A 17,310-nucleotide genomic window follows, 5' to 3' on the forward strand; every position below is an offset into this window, starting at 1 on the left:
CTGTCCCCAGAGCACGGAGGAAAGCTCCGAGTAGAGCAGGCAAGTAAAGCCATCTGCCGCGTGAGTTCCCCAGAGGAGTGTTTCACAGCCACTCTGCCCTGAAGCTGGAACTGCTCCCTCCCTTCAGTTGGCCGGTGGTGCCTCAGCGAGGGGGAGGGAGGCAGGCTGGAGGAGGGCTGCGCCTGCAGTGAGGCGTCCGGAGGCCCGAAGGTCCTCCACCTGGACATCTCTGGTGAGGTGGGTCCTGGCCGCTCCTGTTTTTCAGAGTGTGACTGCGACACAATCCCAGTGCCCCGGTGCCATCTGGTACGTAGAGCCTGCCCCTCCCCTGGCCTGCCCCGCTTCCTTTCCTCCCTTCCCGCCCCTTCCCCTGGAGACCCTGTGCCTTCCATCTAGGACACAGAGCCTCGGGTTGCAGGTCGGTGTTCGAGTCCTAAGCCCTGCTCCCTGGGCACAGTGACCTTAGTTGTAACGTGGGCGTGGTCATGCTTCAGAGTTGTGAGGATTAAGTACAATGATGATGAAGATGGGGTGATGAGGATGCTGGTGATGATGGTGGGGATGGGGAGGATGGTGAAGATGATGATGGTGATGATGATACTTACGACGGTAGCTAATATTAGTTGAGAGTTAACTATATGCCAGGAACTCTCCTAGGGCCTTTATGTATATTATCACATTAATTCTCACGACAACCCAGTGATTCTATGATTAACTCAGTTTTACACACAAGGACACTAAGGTTAAGGTCATGTAGCTAGTAATCACAGTGCCTGGATCGGGAGCCAGGAAACCTGCAAAGTTATGTTTAAAGTTATGTTTTTCACATAATTTTATGAATTATAGGTATTCCCCCCCAAACCTCAACATGCATCTCCTCTCACTTTGCCTCCTGGCCCGTCCTCTCTCTCTCCCTTCTACTGGGGAAGGAAGAAGGGAAGTAGCATGAGCCCAGCGAGATGCTGTGCTGCAGCCATGCATCGGTCCCCTGTGATGGGGCCAGTGGGTGCTCAGGGTGACAGGAGAGGCCTGAGGCCCAGAGAAGACCCTGGGGTGCTCCTCAGCGGGAACCTCGGCGGGAGGGTGACTGAGCTCACAGGGTGCCAAGGGTCCCCAGGCCCCAGGCCTTTCTCCACCGCTGCAAGGAGAGAGAGGGGCTCAGGTGGCAGACTGCTCCCGAGGGCGGGGCAGGGCCTTCCCACCCGGGTGCTGACCGCTCTGCCCCACCCAGTGGGAGAAGTCCCAGCTGGACGAAGAGTTCATGCACAGCGAGGAGAACGTGTGTGGCTGCGCCAAATACGAGTGCGGTGAGCGGGGAGGTAGAGCCAGGGTGAGTGAGCCATGGGTGGCGCGGGGGTGGGTGCTGGGCTCTCGGTGACTGTGACTGCCCTGCACACCCATGCAGTGAAGGCTGCCGTATGTCTGAGCCGAGAGCTGGGGGTGATGCAGCCGGGCCAGACGGTGGTGGAGCTCTCGGCCGATGGCGTGTGCCACACCTCCCGCTGCACTGACCTGCTGGACCCTCTCACCGGCTTCTACCAGATCAACACCACCTCTGTGCTGTGTGACGTCCACTGCGAGGCGGTAGGGGGCAGCACGGGATGGGGGGGGAGGGGTGGTCAGAAGGGCTGGCCTGGCAGAGCCTAGATGCTGCAAGACCAGAGGGGCCCTCCAGCTCTCCCCAAGCTCTCTAGACAAGTCTAGAGCACGAGCATCAGGGGCTCCGGAGACCTCTGTGGAAAGTGCTGGAAACAGGGCTGTGTTGGGCGAGGCCAGGAGGGGAACAGCGGGAGTGAAGGCCTGGCAAGGGTGGGGATTTGACAGAGAACATTTATGAAGCACCTTCTATGGCTGGCATATCCCCTAGTTTATTTATTTCTGTGTTTGCGTTGCTGCTATCATTTGTTGAACACGTCTACATGCCCAATGCTTAGGATAGTTACTGGCTTCTAGTGAGGGCTAAAGAACTATTAACTGAATAAACAGGCTTAGAATTGTTCCTATTTTTCAGATGAAAAAACTGAGGTTTAGGGAGGTCCAGTCCTTTGTCAAAAGTCCCACAGGAACTGGGACTCAGCTAGAGGTCTATCTGGAACCGAAACTGGCAGCCGTAATCACCAGCGATGCTGTCTTCGAAAGGGGTGGGGGAGCTCTTTATCACTGGGGCTGAGCCCAGGACCTGCAGCTAAGGAATCACAGGGTAGCCGTGGGATGGCCTTCCTGCTGAGATAGAAGGAGACTGGGGGGCCCCTTCCTGAGCGTCTACAGAGGGCCCTGCTCTGGGCTCAGAGACAAGACACAGTGGGAGAGGCAGGAGGGCGGAGGTGGGCATGTGCTGAGCCCATCCGTCCCTCCCTGTCCTGCAGAACCAGGAGTATGAGCACCCGCGGGACCTGGCGGCCTGCTGCGGCTCCTGCAGGAACGTGTCCTGCCTCTTCACTTTCCCCAACGGCACCACCTCCCTGTTCTTGGTATGCAGCCCCCTAACTGCCCACCTAGGAAGGGGTTCCGGCAGGAGACACCGAGGACCAGGACCCAGGGCTGGGTACAGATGGGGTCCTGGGCAGTGCCAGGTTTGGGGCTGCACCTGTCTTTGGAGCTATACCCGATCGGTTCACCCGGGCCATCCATCTGGCCACGGTCCCCATCACCCACCTCTGTGCCCTCCAGCCCGGGGTGTCCTGGATTGCAGAGTGCGCCCGCCACCACTGCAGCAGCACCCCCCTGGGCGCCGTGCTTGTCCGCTCGCCCATCAGCTGCCCACCGCTCAATGAGACTGAGTGTGCCAAGGTCAGTGCCAGTCCCCCCCCCGCCCCCGCAGCATGGCCTGAGGCCAGGGGCGTTGGCGCTCTTCCTAGTGGGGTGGGGAGAGGTCCTTTGTGCAGGGGTGTGGGAGGAGGGGTTCCCGGAGCCTGTGCCTGCCCCGCCGCCCCAGGTCCACATCTCTCCATGCCTGCCCACCTCGCACATCACAGGGCCACACACAGACACACACAAATATACACTGTTACAGACACACTGCCACAGACAGTCGACTGCGCGCACACACACCACACACTCCGCGGGGACATTAACACCTCAATATGCCTGCGCACACATCGCTCACTGTCACACGCCACAGCACTTTTGCACTAGTGTGGACAGCTGTCACTATGGGTACACCCCAAGGACAAGGATTTCCTGGAGGGTTAGGGGTTATTGTTAAATGATGAAAGCTCCTGAGATGAATATTGGCATTTAAAGATTTCTGACCTTACCTAGAAGATAAATACACACACACAGTCATACTCTCATACACACAATCACACCTGTACACACACATATATGCTCACAAAATCACACACATATAGAAACGCACACTCACACTTATTCACAAAGAACTGCCATGTCCAGTGTCTCATCCATTTCACAGTAGAGGAGGGCTCTGAGGGAGAATTGCTCCTATGTTAGAAATGGGGAAATTAAGCCCAGAAGAAAGGGACAACTTATCCAGGGCTGAGATGGAGCCCAGGCCACTCACCCAAGGGGGTCAGCTACTGCCCCCCTCCCTCCCTGGCCCTCCATGCGGGGAGCTGCCCCTGGAAAGCATCACCTTAACCCCACCTCCAGCCTCAGTGGGAGCCGCAGACAATCTCAGTGCCAGTGTCCCAACCAGTCAGCTCACACCTGTGGCTCTCCCATGGCCAGCCCAGGGCCCCCTTCTTCCTCTGGCCGAGGCCCGATGGCCAGCAGGGCCTGGAGGTCTTGCCTGGGGCATCATGGGAGGAAAGGAGTCAAGTCCCTGGGACTCTCTGCCTCTTGCTGGGATCGTGGCTCCTGGTCTGGACAGGATCTCCCACCCACCTGCCCTCTTCTCCCTCCAGGTCGGGGGCTCGGTGGTCCCTTCCCTGGAAGGATGCTGCAGGGCATGTGAGTGATCATGGTGGAGACCCAGGGGTGAGGGGCTCTGGTGGGGGGACAGCATGTCATGATGGGGCTAGAAGGCCAGGCCCTGGCCTGGCACTTCCGGTGGTAGCTCTTCGGGGGTGAGTAGATGAAGGAATAATCCCCCCACCACGAGGTCCAGGCACTGGCACAGACAGGCAGCTGGGCAGAGGCCATGCTCACCTTCCTGTCCCAACACAAGGCCTCTGCTTCTTGTTGGAGACGGGGACATTGGGATATTGAGTCCAGGAGGTCAGTAGCTCACTGGCCTGCCCCTGCCAAGGCCCCCAGCCCAGATGCCCTCCTCCCACATGAATTCTCCCTGTGGCCAAGAGCCGTGTCTTGGAGGGGCCTCATGGGTGGGATTCAGGCCCACGGACTCCCTTTGGAGTCTGAGTGAGAGGTCTGTGCAATGGTCCTCACACCTGGCCCTGGGACCTGCAGCCCCAACCACATAGGCATGCCTGGCCAGTCAGCCTTAGCGCCTTTGCCCACATGCCTCCCCTCCCCCTCGGGTCCCAGATGCTTCCTGGGAGGGCTATAGAATGTGAGACTTTTTATGCTCACCTCACTTACTCCAGTGCCTCATTGGCTGATCTCTCACCCACAACTCATGTTCCCTGAATGTCCCGTGTGCTCCCATGTGACCTGCAACCCGTGTCCCTCTCCCCAGGTTCCCCGGGGACCCTGTTTCCCGTGGTCCCCGTTAGCCCCGCCTCTCCTCCACGGGTTAGTGTCCACTGCCGCCCAGGTACTCCTCTCGGGAGCCCACGGAACTGGAGGCGGGCAGCCGCGTTGCTATTTCCAACAATGTCCCTTCTGCTAGGTGGCCCCAGCTCTGGGGGTGGGGGTGGGGAGGGTGGCGCCCCTGCTCCCTGCCTCTGGCAGAGGCCTTTTGGCCAACAGTGCATGCTGGGTAGCAAGCTGTGCCCCCTGGGCTTGCATGGGAATGCTTCAGCGGTGCCCGCTCACCTGGCGCCCACCAATGCCCAATGCTGCCACCGCTTTGCTCCCACTGGTCACTCAGCCAGTCTCAGTCCGGACCCAGGGGTCGTGGCCAGGACAGCACTCCGTTCTCCTGCCTCGTGGGAGCACAGACAGTGGACAAAGTCAGCTTAGCTCTGGCTGGGAGTCCTCCTTCCGCTGTGGTGGGAAACCTGTGGTGAGGCCCCGAGGCCAGAAGAAAGGATTCCCCCCATTTCCAGAAGGCACCTGGGCTCACAGAGCAAGCCTGTGCTCCTGGCAAATGGTTACTTAGCACCAATGCGCCAGGCCCAGTTCTAGGCACTGAAGACACAGCATACACCAGGCCTCATGGAGCTGCCATTTTAGCCAGGGGAGACAGAATAACTAGTAAAATACAGTGTATAATAGAGGGGATGCCTCTGGTTTTATGGGGACGGAAGCTTATGCTATGTGGAGGCCCCCATTCGGAAAAAGAACACAAACTTACAAAGCCAGATTGAGGTGTGAAAGGAAATGTTTATTTAGAATGAGGACAGAACTCACAACAAACTGTGGACGAGGCCGTGCAGAAGGCTCTACAGCTTATACTTCAGCAGCATAACCAGCAGGGCGTCTCTGACTGGGTGGTGACACTGTCCTGGGCAGAAACCGGCTGGGGAGGGGTCAGCAGGGAGGACTGGTGCAGGGAGAGGTGCCATTCCAAGAAGGGATTCAGGGCAGGCCAGTGGTGAGGAGATGCTTGAGCAGTCGGGGGCATGAATGAGCCACGTGATTGTTGTCCGTGGGAGGCATGGTCCAGGCAGAGGAAACGGCACTCCGATCGGTTTCCATATGGATGAGCCTGCTGTGTGCACACATGATACTCAGGACTGGGGTTGCCTTCATCCAAGAAATTGCAGAATCTTAACGCTAGGAGCCCTCTTGAATAGAAAAGCTGAAAATCAGACGGGGGTGAGGTCACCAATAGAGGTTAGAGACAGATGTTGGGACTGGGGTGGGGGGAGGCATCCTGCCTGTCCCCAAATCCTCTCTTCCCTAGCCCAGAGCCCCCGAGGCCATCCCAGGCACCTTCCTCTGTCTCCCCTGCCTTCCGTGCCACCGTCTCCCTCCAGGGCTCTGAGTGAAAAGCTTGCCCTCTGACGGGGAGGGGCTCTAATGCATGGGCACTAACGCTGGCAGAGGGACCCTCCAGCATGACACTAACTGCCCCAGTCCGGCCCATCCTGCTGCCACTGGAAGCACTTTTCAGCCACGGCCACCTCACCCACCCTGTCCCCCTAGGTAAAGAGGATGGGCGCTCCTGCAAGAAAGTGACCATCCGCATGACCATCCGCAAGAATGAATGCAGGAGCAACACCCCTGTGCGTGGCATCCACCAGGCGGTGGGGGAGGGGCAGCCAAAGATGGGGAAGGGGGCGGGGCTTGGGGAGGTGGGAGCTACACAAGCCGCCTCACGGGCTTGCCCATCCCCAGGTGAACCTAGTGTCCTGTGATGGGAGGTGCCCATCCGCCAGCATCTACAACTACAACATCAACACCTACGCCCGTTTCTGCAAGTGCTGCCGAGAGGTGGGCCTGCAGCGGCGCTCCGTGCAGCTCTTCTGTGCCACCAACGCCACCTGGGTGCCCTACACAGTGCAGGAGCCCACCGACTGTGCCTGCCAGTGGTCCTGAGGCCTGCGGGAGGCCTGGGGCCGGGCCTTGGGCTGGTCGGGCCACCTCCATCACCCCTGCTTTCAGTTTCCAGCTGGCCTGTGTGGGGGGGAGGGGACGCTTCAGGTGTGGAGAGCTGGTTCATGCCGAGCCTGGAATGAGCAGAGGCACAGAGAGTGACCAGAACAGGCCACACCTGCCCATCCTGGCTCCCTCTCTAGGCTGCCCCTCCTCCACACTTGGGAAAGTGCCACAGCGGAGGGCTTGGGGACCTCTGTCTCTGACTTGAGGCTGGAATGGGCCCTGAGTCAGGACGGCAGCCCCTGCACACCTGTGACTCTGGCCACAGTGCTTTTGGTGGAGGGGGTGAGAGCTTTCCTAGGACGCTGGGATCAGAGCTGGACCCAAGACCAAGTGCAGGGTCAGGATGTGGGAGCCCATTCTCTTTCTTGGCCACGGAGAACCACAGACACAGTAAAAGGAAAGGGGGCTTTAACTGCAACACACGGTCTGCACAGAGCTGCCCAGAAGGAACTCCCAAAAGCAAAAAGGGCGGGTTCCTGGGCCTAGTCTCACCAACATCTGTGCGCTCAGACCCAGAGCCTGAGGAGCGGCTCAGTGACATTCAAGTCCCCTGAGCGCCCTGGTATCCTGTTATTGACACTGTGATTTGGGAAAGGTTTAGGAGAGCAGGCCCATGCCTACTCCATACCACCCCCGCCCCCATCCACCACAGCTGGCCTTCCTGGCAGGTGGGCTGGCTCTTGTGGGTGGTGATGGGAGGGAATGGCTTCCTCAGCCAGGGCCCAGCACAGCTCCTCTCAGTGCTGGTGGACAGCCCACCCTCCAAGGGCCATAGTGTTCATTGGGTACCTTCAGCCTGAAAGCGGGAGCAGCTTGGCTTTGCAGTGGCCATTTCTCTAAGGACACAGCGGCGTTGGTGTCTGGAGGGACTTCAGGTGGGTTTTGTGGTTCAGCTGGTTCTCAGCTCACTGCTTCCTGGGCCTGCTTAGCAGGAGAGCACCTGTCAGTGGGAAATGCAAGCCCTGTGTGTGCCGCCCGATTACCTGAGCATCTGTCAGACCCTTGTCTCTGAACCAGAGTGTCTCCCCTAAAACCAGGGCCAGGGCCCCTTCCACACCCACACGCACATCCACCACCAGGTCACCTGTGCTCCTGGACCCAAACAGCATGAACATGAGGCGGTTCTGGCCAGCGCTGTCCTGTATAGCTGGATGGGTGTGGTTGTCCTGTGTCCCCAGGGTTGGGTTAGGGTTCCGTGCCAGGATGGTCCCCAGCTGTTCCTGCAGACTCTCTGCTCCTGCACCTGAATTCTGTTTATATATCCAATAAACCATGGGAAGACATCAAGCCTCTGAGCATCTCTGAGGGTGTCAGGTGTGCTTTGACTCTGAAGGAGTTTCAGCTGTGAAGATAAGACCCTATTTTATGGCCCCGGAGGTCACCCTGACCTCTGCCCCGCCCATGCCAAGCACCATGCCCCACTCAAGACAGGTCCTCAGTTGATATCTGTTAGTTGGAATTGGACTGATTCCTAGGGGAGGGGTGAGTAGAAAAAGAGGACATTGGGAGCTGGGAAGCTGGCACCCAGGTGAGGGGCCTGGGGAATGGTCCCAGCTCTGTGGGGCCAGGGCGCATGCTTCTCACATCGGATGTGAATGGCAGGTCCTGAGGGTAAGTTTCATGTCTCAATGTTTCTGTGTCTATTTTCCCGTTGTCTCATAAAGCTCAGTAAGTTTTTGCAAGCACTGTTGACTGTGCTGGGGTTAGGGAGAATCCAGAGAACAGCCTCAAGACTCAAGGAGTATCTATAGCATCTCCCCAACCCTTGTGTCCTCCCCACTCTGTGCGTGACTTAAAGCTTAAGAAAACCCCAGAGGCCACACAGACTGGTAAGAAATAGAAGCCCATGGTGGGAGGGTAGAGGGTAAAGGGGTCAAATATACAGTGACGGGAGGCTAGACTTTGTGTGGTGGGCACACAGTGACATACACAAATGATGTGTTACAGGGTTGTACACTTGAAACTTAGATAATGTTAGTAACCAATGTCACCCAAATAAATTTACTTTAAAAAAATTAAGGAAGAAACAGAAGCCGAGGTCCCAGCCGAGGTATCGAACTGGGCTGGGCGCGCTGGGCGGCTGCCTAGCCTGCAGCCCCCTGTGACGTATTTGCAAACACGAGGGGTTTTGAGCCCCAGAACCATCCCATTTTCCTTGCTTGGGGCTCAAGTTCCAGCCCCGATTTTCTGGGCTTAATCCTCTTCCTGTGGAAATCAATAAGGACATTGTGATGGAATGATTCACGTTCAAGGTCAGGCCGGAGCAAATTGGAGGCGACATGCTGATTTTACTGCCCTCACTGAGCAGAGAGCCAATCCCGCTCACAGACCCCTTAACCCTTTCCTCGCCACTCCCATCAACAATGTCAGCACCTGCCCGGCTTCAGCCTCCTCCCCAAGGGCTAGGTCCCCAAGGCCTGGTCACCCATGTGTGGCCCTGCCTTTCACATTTCCCCACGGAGTCTCACACACTTGTCATAGTGGTTCGGGGAAGGCAGATGGCAGTCACAGATGGAATCAAACAGGAACGACTTCAAGTTAAGATCAAACTTGTGCAAGTTCATTGGCCATATCTTGCCCCAGAGCAGGAAGTTTTCCACTTCCAACCCTCTTTTCAGGGTTCTAGGCCCCTTCTTTCCTGCTTTCCTGGGTTGTCCCATTTGGGGAGATGGAGGAGAAGGGGAACCAAATTCCTCATTTTTTTTAATGGATAGTAAGTCAGATCTTTTCTGTGGTTCAAATATGATAGTTTATTTTTCCTTTCTAATGAGAGAGGGGGAGGGAGAGAGAGAGAGAGAGAGAGAGAGAGAGAGAGAGAGAGAGAGACCAAAACAAATGTTCCTGAGTAGCTGGAACCTTGCATCCAAAATGATTCAGAGAACCTGGCTCCTCTGTCTTGGGAGTCTAGCATCACCAGCAAGAGCCTTCCAAAGGCGCCATGCTCCTCTGCATCAAGCCAGCCCTGGGAGGAGTGCGGGGAACATGCTCTGGAGGTTTGGGGGTGCCTGACTGAAAGTGGCTTGCTTTTATCACACTGGCCAGAACTCATGTGTGAGGCCACACCTAACTGCAAGGGAGGCTGGGAAATGTAGTCCAGCTCTGTGTCCAGGAAGAAGAGGAGATGCATCTGGAGGACAGTGCCTTCAGTGAGGAAGTGGAGAGAGTGCAGACAACTCCACGGAGTTTAGATGAGAGGGCAGAAGAGGGATAAGGGATGAGGTCAAAAAAAGGTTTGTTTGCTGGTTTGAAGAAGGCAGTGACTTGACCATATGTCCTGGAAGGAGCCAGTGGAAAGAGAAGAAAGGTTTTGCTGGAAGAGAGATCAAGGGTCTCAGAGGGCCTGGGGCTGGGACAGTGATGGATAAAGGCACCTCTAGCTGGGCAGTCCCCAGTGTCCATGTCCCCAGTGTCTAACACAGAGCACTGAAAAATGAGTAGGACCATGCCTTTAAACATGAAAGTGAGGAGTCCGGGCAGCAAAAAGTTAAAGGGTACATAGGGGTGGACAGAGCCAGGGAGCCAGGTTCCTCCCCCTAACCACCCCCCCCCATACCGTGGTGGTGCCAACTAATCCCCTGCAGCAGGCAGGAGGCCTGCACAGCTGTCTCTCCCACCCGGCCCTTTGCCCAGAGGTCCTGGCAGCCCAGGGAATTGGAGGAGGGGGATAAGGAGGGTACAGGATGGGTTCAACTGCTGCAACCTTGGAGAGAGCTGAGCCGTTCTCTAGGCTTGCCATTCAGCCCCCACTTGCCATGAAGTCCCACCTCCCTGTGGGCCAGTGCCCCCCAGCCATCTGGACCCAAACTCCATCCCCGCTCCTCCCACACAGGTCTATTCCTGCCTCTGCACCTTTACCTCGGGCCTTTGCCTCATCTGGAATGCCCTTCTCCTCCATATTCCTAGATAGTTCTTGCCTAACCTTCACACCAGCCTTAAAACTCCAACCCACAGGATTCTTCTTTTCAGCCCCTAGCCCCACCACACCCCTAGGTTCTGCTTGTCTGCCTCTGGGGCATCACTTGCTGGCCTGTGCCTATGCTCTGCTCAGAGCAGGGGAGTATAGGTTCACTCATTCATTCATTCTTCACCTACATTTCCTTCACAACAGATGAGGAAGCTGGGGCCCAGAGAGGTTAGGCAGCTGGCAGCTGGAGAGTGGAGGAGTCGGGATTTGAGTCCGTGCTTGTGTAGCGCCAGAGCCCACACTCAGACTTCCCTTTCCAACCAGGAGGGAGCATGGAGGGGATTGGGGGGGGGCATAGCTCATTCTCTAGGACCCTTCCTCCAGGAAGCCAGCGGGGGCAGTGAAAAGGGGTTTCTAGTCTCTCTTCAGCCAATTACCAGTTAGAGGACGTTGGCAAATTTCAAGCATCAGTCCTCTGTTGTGAGAAGGAGTGACAGGTTCTACATCCCAGGGTTGGCATGGGGGCCCAGTGAGATCATGGATGGCAACGGGCTGGACAACTGCAGAGGCTGTGGCCATGTGTGAGGCTGCCCGGCTGAGCCAGGAGATCCCGGCCCAGTTGTGCCCAGGGCAGGAGAAGAGCAGGAACAAAGCGCCCTACGCAGCCCTCGCCCACCCTTCACCCAAGAGCTCTGGGGCTCACCGCTAAGCCTTTGCCTCTGCGGCACCCCAGCCAACTGTGTATCCTGCCTTGTTCTACCTGAGCTAAATCATCGTTTATAGGTTGTTGGAGCTGAAGGAGGAGCAGGGTGCAGGGAAGGAGCCTGGATTACGGGGACAGGCTCTGTCTCTGAACAGCTGTGTGATTTATTCTCCCCAAATCTCAGTTTCCTCGTCATTAAAATGGGAATGAGAATCTGGCCAAGTGATGGTGAGAATGTTTATAGATAAAGCTCCTGGCCTATACTAGGCATTTAATGAATGGAGCTATTGTTGCCACTATGGACAGAACCTTGGAAATCATCTTCTTGGAACTCCACGTTTTCAGGAGCAAGACACTGATTCTAGAAAGAGGGTGACTCACCCAAGGTCTTACTGCAAAATGAGCAATGGTGGAGGCAGCACCAGACTCCAAACCCAGTGTTCCTTTCCTTGCCTCCTCCAGGGAGTCTTCCCTGAGCTCCAGCTCAGGCTGGGCCTTCCCCCTCTGACCTCACAGCCTCCACTATCTGAATCACCCACCGGCCTTTGGAGACCTCTGTCTCCTTCTAAGACAGGAAACTCGCCAGAGAGAACCCATGCCTTTTGCTCTTGCCCTCGCTTCCCCAACAGTAACAATCTCCAGGCCAGGTCCTCTCCAAGGTGTTCGGACCCCTCTAGGGTCATTCCTGGGGCTTGGCTGAGCTGGGTGACATTACCTCCCAGGATGGAGGGGAGAGAGAAGCAAGAGAGGGAAGGGTTAAAGGCTCGGCAGCTGGGGAGGGCAGCCTGCAGACGGCCCAGCCCAGCACTGGGAGGCCTGGGCCATTCCATTCCTTTGCAGATCAGTTACACCCAGCTGTCTCCCTCCCCACCTCAGTGCCCCTCGGATTAGGCGGGAAAGGATCCCCGGCCTGCAGCCTGCACACGGCCCGTGGGGAACAGCGCCTGCAGCCCACGCCTCCACGACAGCTGCTGAGTGTCAGGCAAGAACATAGATCAGCAGGATCCTGGCAGAGGTGCCCCAGCCCAGGCCCTGCCCCCACCATGTGCAGGAGGGGCCCCCTGAGGGGGAAGGGGGTCTGTAAGGGATTTGGGAGGTACAGGGAAGGGACTGCTCCCAAAAATATCTCTTCTGCCCGTATGTCACTATGCCTCCAATTCCACCATTAGACATCTCAGAAGCTTCAGGTCTTCCAAAGACACCAGTTAAAAACGACACTCCATGATGTAGCTGGCGACCTTATGCACTGCTTGCTGGGAATGGCTTGGTAAAATGTATGAACATTTTATTTTACAAAGAATACATGAAGTCCCTCAAAAGTGTCCATTCCTTTGTCCATTAGTTTCACTGAGGACTTTAACTCAAAGAAGTACTTAAGTTGCATAGTTTATAATGTGGGGGAAAAATGTTATGGAATATAGTTTCATGATAAAAAAAAAACACCATTGCCACGAATATTCTTAAAATACTCACATGAAAAGCTACATGAAATATACAGGACAATTTTAAACTAGAAAATATCAGTACCTGTAATGAAAAGCATGGTATAGTTGCATCAGTAGGCCAGATAGATGGAGTTTCTGGAAGCTATACAGCAAAAAACATATATATAGGTTGGACAGGGTGCCTGAGGTCTAATCCTGGCTGCTTCCCTCACTAGTTCTGTGGCCTTGGCAAGTTACTGAACATCTCTGAGCTTCAGTTTCCTCCGCTGTAAACTAGAATAATAGTTACAATAGTTGTGAGAATTACGTGGGAAATTTCCTTGTGATCCCACCAGCAAAGGAACCAGCATCCACCTAGTGAGTGAATGGTTATGGTCTGTCTCCCACTCCCCCAGCCAACCACTAACACAGCTGCTGACGAACCCCACACAGGACCAATTCTGATTAACCTAGACTTTTGTTATAAACTAGAAGCCCAGTGCACAAAATTCGTGCATGGGTGCAGTCCCTAGGCCTGGCCAGTGATCGAAGCATGAGTGTCTGGTGTGGAAGCGCAGGTCCCAGCTGACCCCTGGGCCCCCGGCCTCCACACACCCTCCTCCACCTGAGTCATCAACCCCCATCTGGCTCCCTCAGCACCTGGGAGCTGGGTGGCGGCCCTGCCCCCCAACTGCTGCCACTGGTCACCATCTGTGGGGTGATCCGCTGGGCGATTGGGCCCCGCTCACACCCGCCTTGGCCTGGCACCGCCTGCTCACCTACTCCACCATCCCACCACGATCCCACTCTCATCGGAGCCCATCGGGGCCAGCAGTGCCTCCACTGCCACCCCCTGCCAGCGCTGCATTGCCAATGCCCGTCATGTTCCGCGCCAACCCTGGTGGTCAGCGCACATCATAGCGAGCAGTCAAACTCCTGGTCGAGGAGACAATTTTCATATTAGGCTTTTATTATATAGGATAGTATCAGCCAATTAAAACTCACTAGCTATTTGAAAATAATAGACAAACCCAAAATGGTGTGTAAGTTTAGATGGCAGTGGAAATTTTGCTCAGTGAAATACCATCAATTTAAGAAACAGGAAGGACATGAACAGTATTCTAATCGACATTCCCAGGATGACTCATGAAGATAATTCAGTGCCCATAAAATAGGAGAATTGTATGTAAAAGCACAATCAGAAAGCAAAAAAAAAAAAGAGTTTTTAGAAATTGAAAACGCACATGACCTCACAGCAGAGTAACCTGCGATTACAGACCTACCTACAACTATAAACAACTAGAAAGTTGGACAAAATACATGCAGTATGTGTTTTTAGACATTGGACAACAGGCAATGCAGGGCTGGGACCCCCAAGAGAAGGGAAACAAATGATATGACTCTTACTAGAAAACCGCCGCTTTCTATCTGGAAGCATTTGCTGGAACAAGGCACAGAGAGGAAGCAGCCCAGCAGTGCATGGTGGTCTCACTGAGCTGAAGCGACAGAGATCAAATTCAGGAAGTCTGACAGACTGGAATTTGTGTGGCGGAGACCAGAGTAGAGGGAGCTGTGTAGAGAAAGGGCTCCAGAAATCTGTGTAGATTAAGTCTGTTGCTGAATACTAAGGAGCACAGTGTAGGGTAGAAATCCATAGGGCTGAGCAAAGAACGACTGGGTCATTGGTAAGCTGAGCAAGACTTAGAGCTACACAGGGCTGAGGGGCATTCCAGTTCTTACCAGGCAGAATGGAGAGACCTCACTGAACATCCAGGGCACTTCGTTGACCCTCTAGAAAGGGTTACACCTTAGAAATAGGACTAAATTAGACCTAGAGTAAACCTTACCCTTAACTGGCCCTAATTAAGTTTTGAAACAAACCTCAAATTGACCATGCTGATATGTAAGTAACTTACCTATAAGGTATAACAAAGTCTAAATATTCTTTAGGAGAAAAAGTCCACTCAACCACATAATAATAATGTACAAAGGTCAATAAAAAATTACTAGATATGCAAAGAAGCTGGAAAATGTGACTCACAGCAAGGAGGAAACTTAGTCAATAGAAAAAGACATGGAAATTACAAAGGTGATATTAGCAGATAAGAACTCTTATAAATAACTATTACAAATATGCTCAAGAATGTAGAGAAAAAATACAATCATGAGGAAAGAAATGGAAGGTGTAAAAAACAGAAAATGGAACTTCTAGAGATGAAAAACACAAACTTTAAATGAAAATGGGTTTGACAACAGATTAGAGACTTCAGAAGAAAAGATCAATGAATTTGAAGACATAATAAGAGAAATGATCCAAAATGAATTACAGACTGAAAGAAAGGCTGAAAAAAATAAACAGAGCCTCAATGGCCTGTAAAATAATATAAAGAGATCTCAAATCCATGTAACGTAAGATCCAGAAGGAGAGAAGAAGGGAAAGAAAAATTATCTTAAGAAATAATGGCTGAATCTAGAATATATAGAGAACTCCTACAATTCAATAACAAAGAAACAAACTACACAAATTTTAAAAGGGCAAAGGGCTTGAACAGACATTTCTCCAAAGAAGATATACAAATGGCAATAAGCCACGGCCCCCAGCCACCCAAGCTCCCAGTGGAGGCTGGCCGGGGGCCGTGGCCCGCCCGCACTGGCCAGGCACCCCAGCAGGACCCCCCACCCTGAAGAGGGTGTGGCCAGCCTGAAAACGGCTCTCAGCCCCTTACCCAGGCTGGCCACACCCTCATGTGGTGAGGGTCCCCTCTGGGGTGCCTGGCTGTTTGCAGGCTGGCCAGGCACCCCAGCAGGGACCCCCGCCCTGAAGGGGACACCCTTCAGGGCAAACCAGCTGGCCCCCACCCCTGCACCAGGCCTCTATCCTATATAATAGAAGGGTTATAGGCAAACTGACCCTAACTGCAGAACGACTGGGAATGACTGGTCACTATGACACACACTGACCACCAGGGGGCAGACGCTCAATGCAGTAGCTGCCCTCTGGTGGTCAGTGCGCTCCCACGGGGGGAGCTCTGCTCAGCCACAAGCCAGTACAGCGGTGGTGGTGGGAGCCTCTCCTGCCTCCTCAACAGTGCTATGGATGTCCGACTGCAGCTTAGGCCTGCTCCCCGCTGGCAAGTGGACATCCCCCGAGGGCTCCCGGGCTGCCAGAGGGATGTCTGACTGCCAGCTTAGGCCCGATCCCCCGGGGAGCGGGCCTAAGCCAGAAGGTGGTCATTCCCCAAGGGGTCCCAGACTGCAAGACGGCACAGGCCGGGCTGAGGGACACCCCTGAGTGCACAAATTTTTGTGCACCAGGCCTCTAGTCAAAGTATATGCAGAAAAAGCACGTGCTAACATTCAGCACGTTTCATTGTGAAGCCCTCGATGAATGAGGTATACAAAGACGTTCCTCAGCACAGCAAGGCTACGTGCAAAAAGCCAACAGCGAACGTTTTATGCAATGGTGAAGAACCGAAAGCTTTTCCTCTAAGATCTGGAACAAGGCACGGATGCCCACTGTCCTCACAGCTATTCCACTTAATACCTCGAAGTCGTGGCGAGAAAAAGAAAGTCGTCCAAATCAACAGGAAGATGATAACTCATCTCAGCAGATGTCATGTCTCACATGCAGCAAACCCTAAAGCAGGGGTCCTCAAACTACGGCCCGCGGGCCACGTGCAAATACAAATATTGTATTTGTGCCAGAAGGTGCTCATCCCCCAAAGGGTCCCAGACTGCGAGAGGCACAGGCCGGACTGAGAGACCCCCCCAAGTGCACAAATTTTTGTGCACTGGGCCTCTAGTTAGAATATAAAAATCCAGCAATATATAAAAAGACCAGTATATCATGACCAAGTGGAGCTTATCCCAAGTATGCAATTTTAGTTCAACATTTGAAAATAAGTGGAACAGAGAAAATCACTGTCAACAGAAGACCAAAAAAAAAAAATCTCAATAAATGCAGAAAAATCACCAGACAAAATTCAACATTTATTCATGATAAAAACTGTCAGCAAACTGAGAATAGAAGGAAATTCCCTTAATCTGGGAATAAATAAAAGGCAAAACATTCTACAAGCATTACCATACACTTTTAGAAAGAAATGATGAAAGACTAAATTTTCCCCTTAAATTTGAGAACAAAGGTAAGATATCTATCTGTTCTCATGGCTTCTATCGATATTGTACTGGAAGGTCTCCCCAGTGAAGTAAGGCAAGAAAAAGAAGAAAAGGAAAACAGATTGGAGAGGAAAAAAATAAAACTGGCCCTATTTGCAGATGACATGGTTATCTCTGTGGAAAATACCAAAGAATCAACAAAGAAGTGATAGAACTAATAAGTGAGTTTAACAAGGTTGCAGGATACAAGGGCAACATATCACCAATAAGGATTTGAAATTATAATTTAAAATAAGTTATAGTGTCAGCTAGGGCTATCCTAACAAAAATACAATAGACTGGGTGGCTTAAATAATAGAAATTTATTTTCTCATAGTTCTAGAGGTCAGGGAGTCCAAGATCAAGGTGCAGGGTGATTTGATTCTTAATTCTCCTGCGTTGTCACTAATATTTTGTCATGAGCAACCAGTGAAGGTTGATGGAGAAGAGCCTGCAAGAAGAGCCCTTATTTTTGCAGCAATTTGTTTTAAAAA

The 17,310-nt window shown here is 53.5% G+C and overlaps 1 protein-coding gene across 1 annotated transcript in view; it reads left to right on the plus strand.

The window, feature by feature from the left end:
• OTOG (otogelin) overlaps positions 1 to 7,912 on the plus strand; it is an 80,297-nt gene extending 72,385 nt beyond the window's left edge. The window contains exons 50-57 of the mRNA XM_005883347.2: positions 266 to 306; positions 1,232 to 1,307; positions 1,406 to 1,584; positions 2,367 to 2,471; positions 2,671 to 2,790; positions 3,864 to 3,909; positions 6,172 to 6,251; positions 6,364 to 7,912. Coding sequence (XP_005883409.2) covers positions 266 to 306; positions 1,232 to 1,307; positions 1,406 to 1,584; positions 2,367 to 2,471; positions 2,671 to 2,790; positions 3,864 to 3,909; positions 6,172 to 6,251; positions 6,364 to 6,564 — 848 coding nt within the window. The 3' untranslated portion in view covers positions 6,565 to 7,912. The remainder of the gene's footprint in view (positions 1 to 265; positions 307 to 1,231; positions 1,308 to 1,405; positions 1,585 to 2,366; positions 2,472 to 2,670; positions 2,791 to 3,863; positions 3,910 to 6,171; positions 6,252 to 6,363) is intronic.
• The last annotated feature ends 9,398 nt before the right edge of the window (positions 7,913 to 17,310 follow it).

This window comes from Myotis brandtii, unplaced genomic scaffold (genome assembly GCF_000412655.1).
Source record: "Myotis brandtii unplaced genomic scaffold, ASM41265v1 scaffold782, whole genome shotgun sequence".
Lineage (NCBI taxonomy): Eukaryota > Metazoa > Chordata > Mammalia > Chiroptera > Vespertilionidae > Myotis > Myotis brandtii.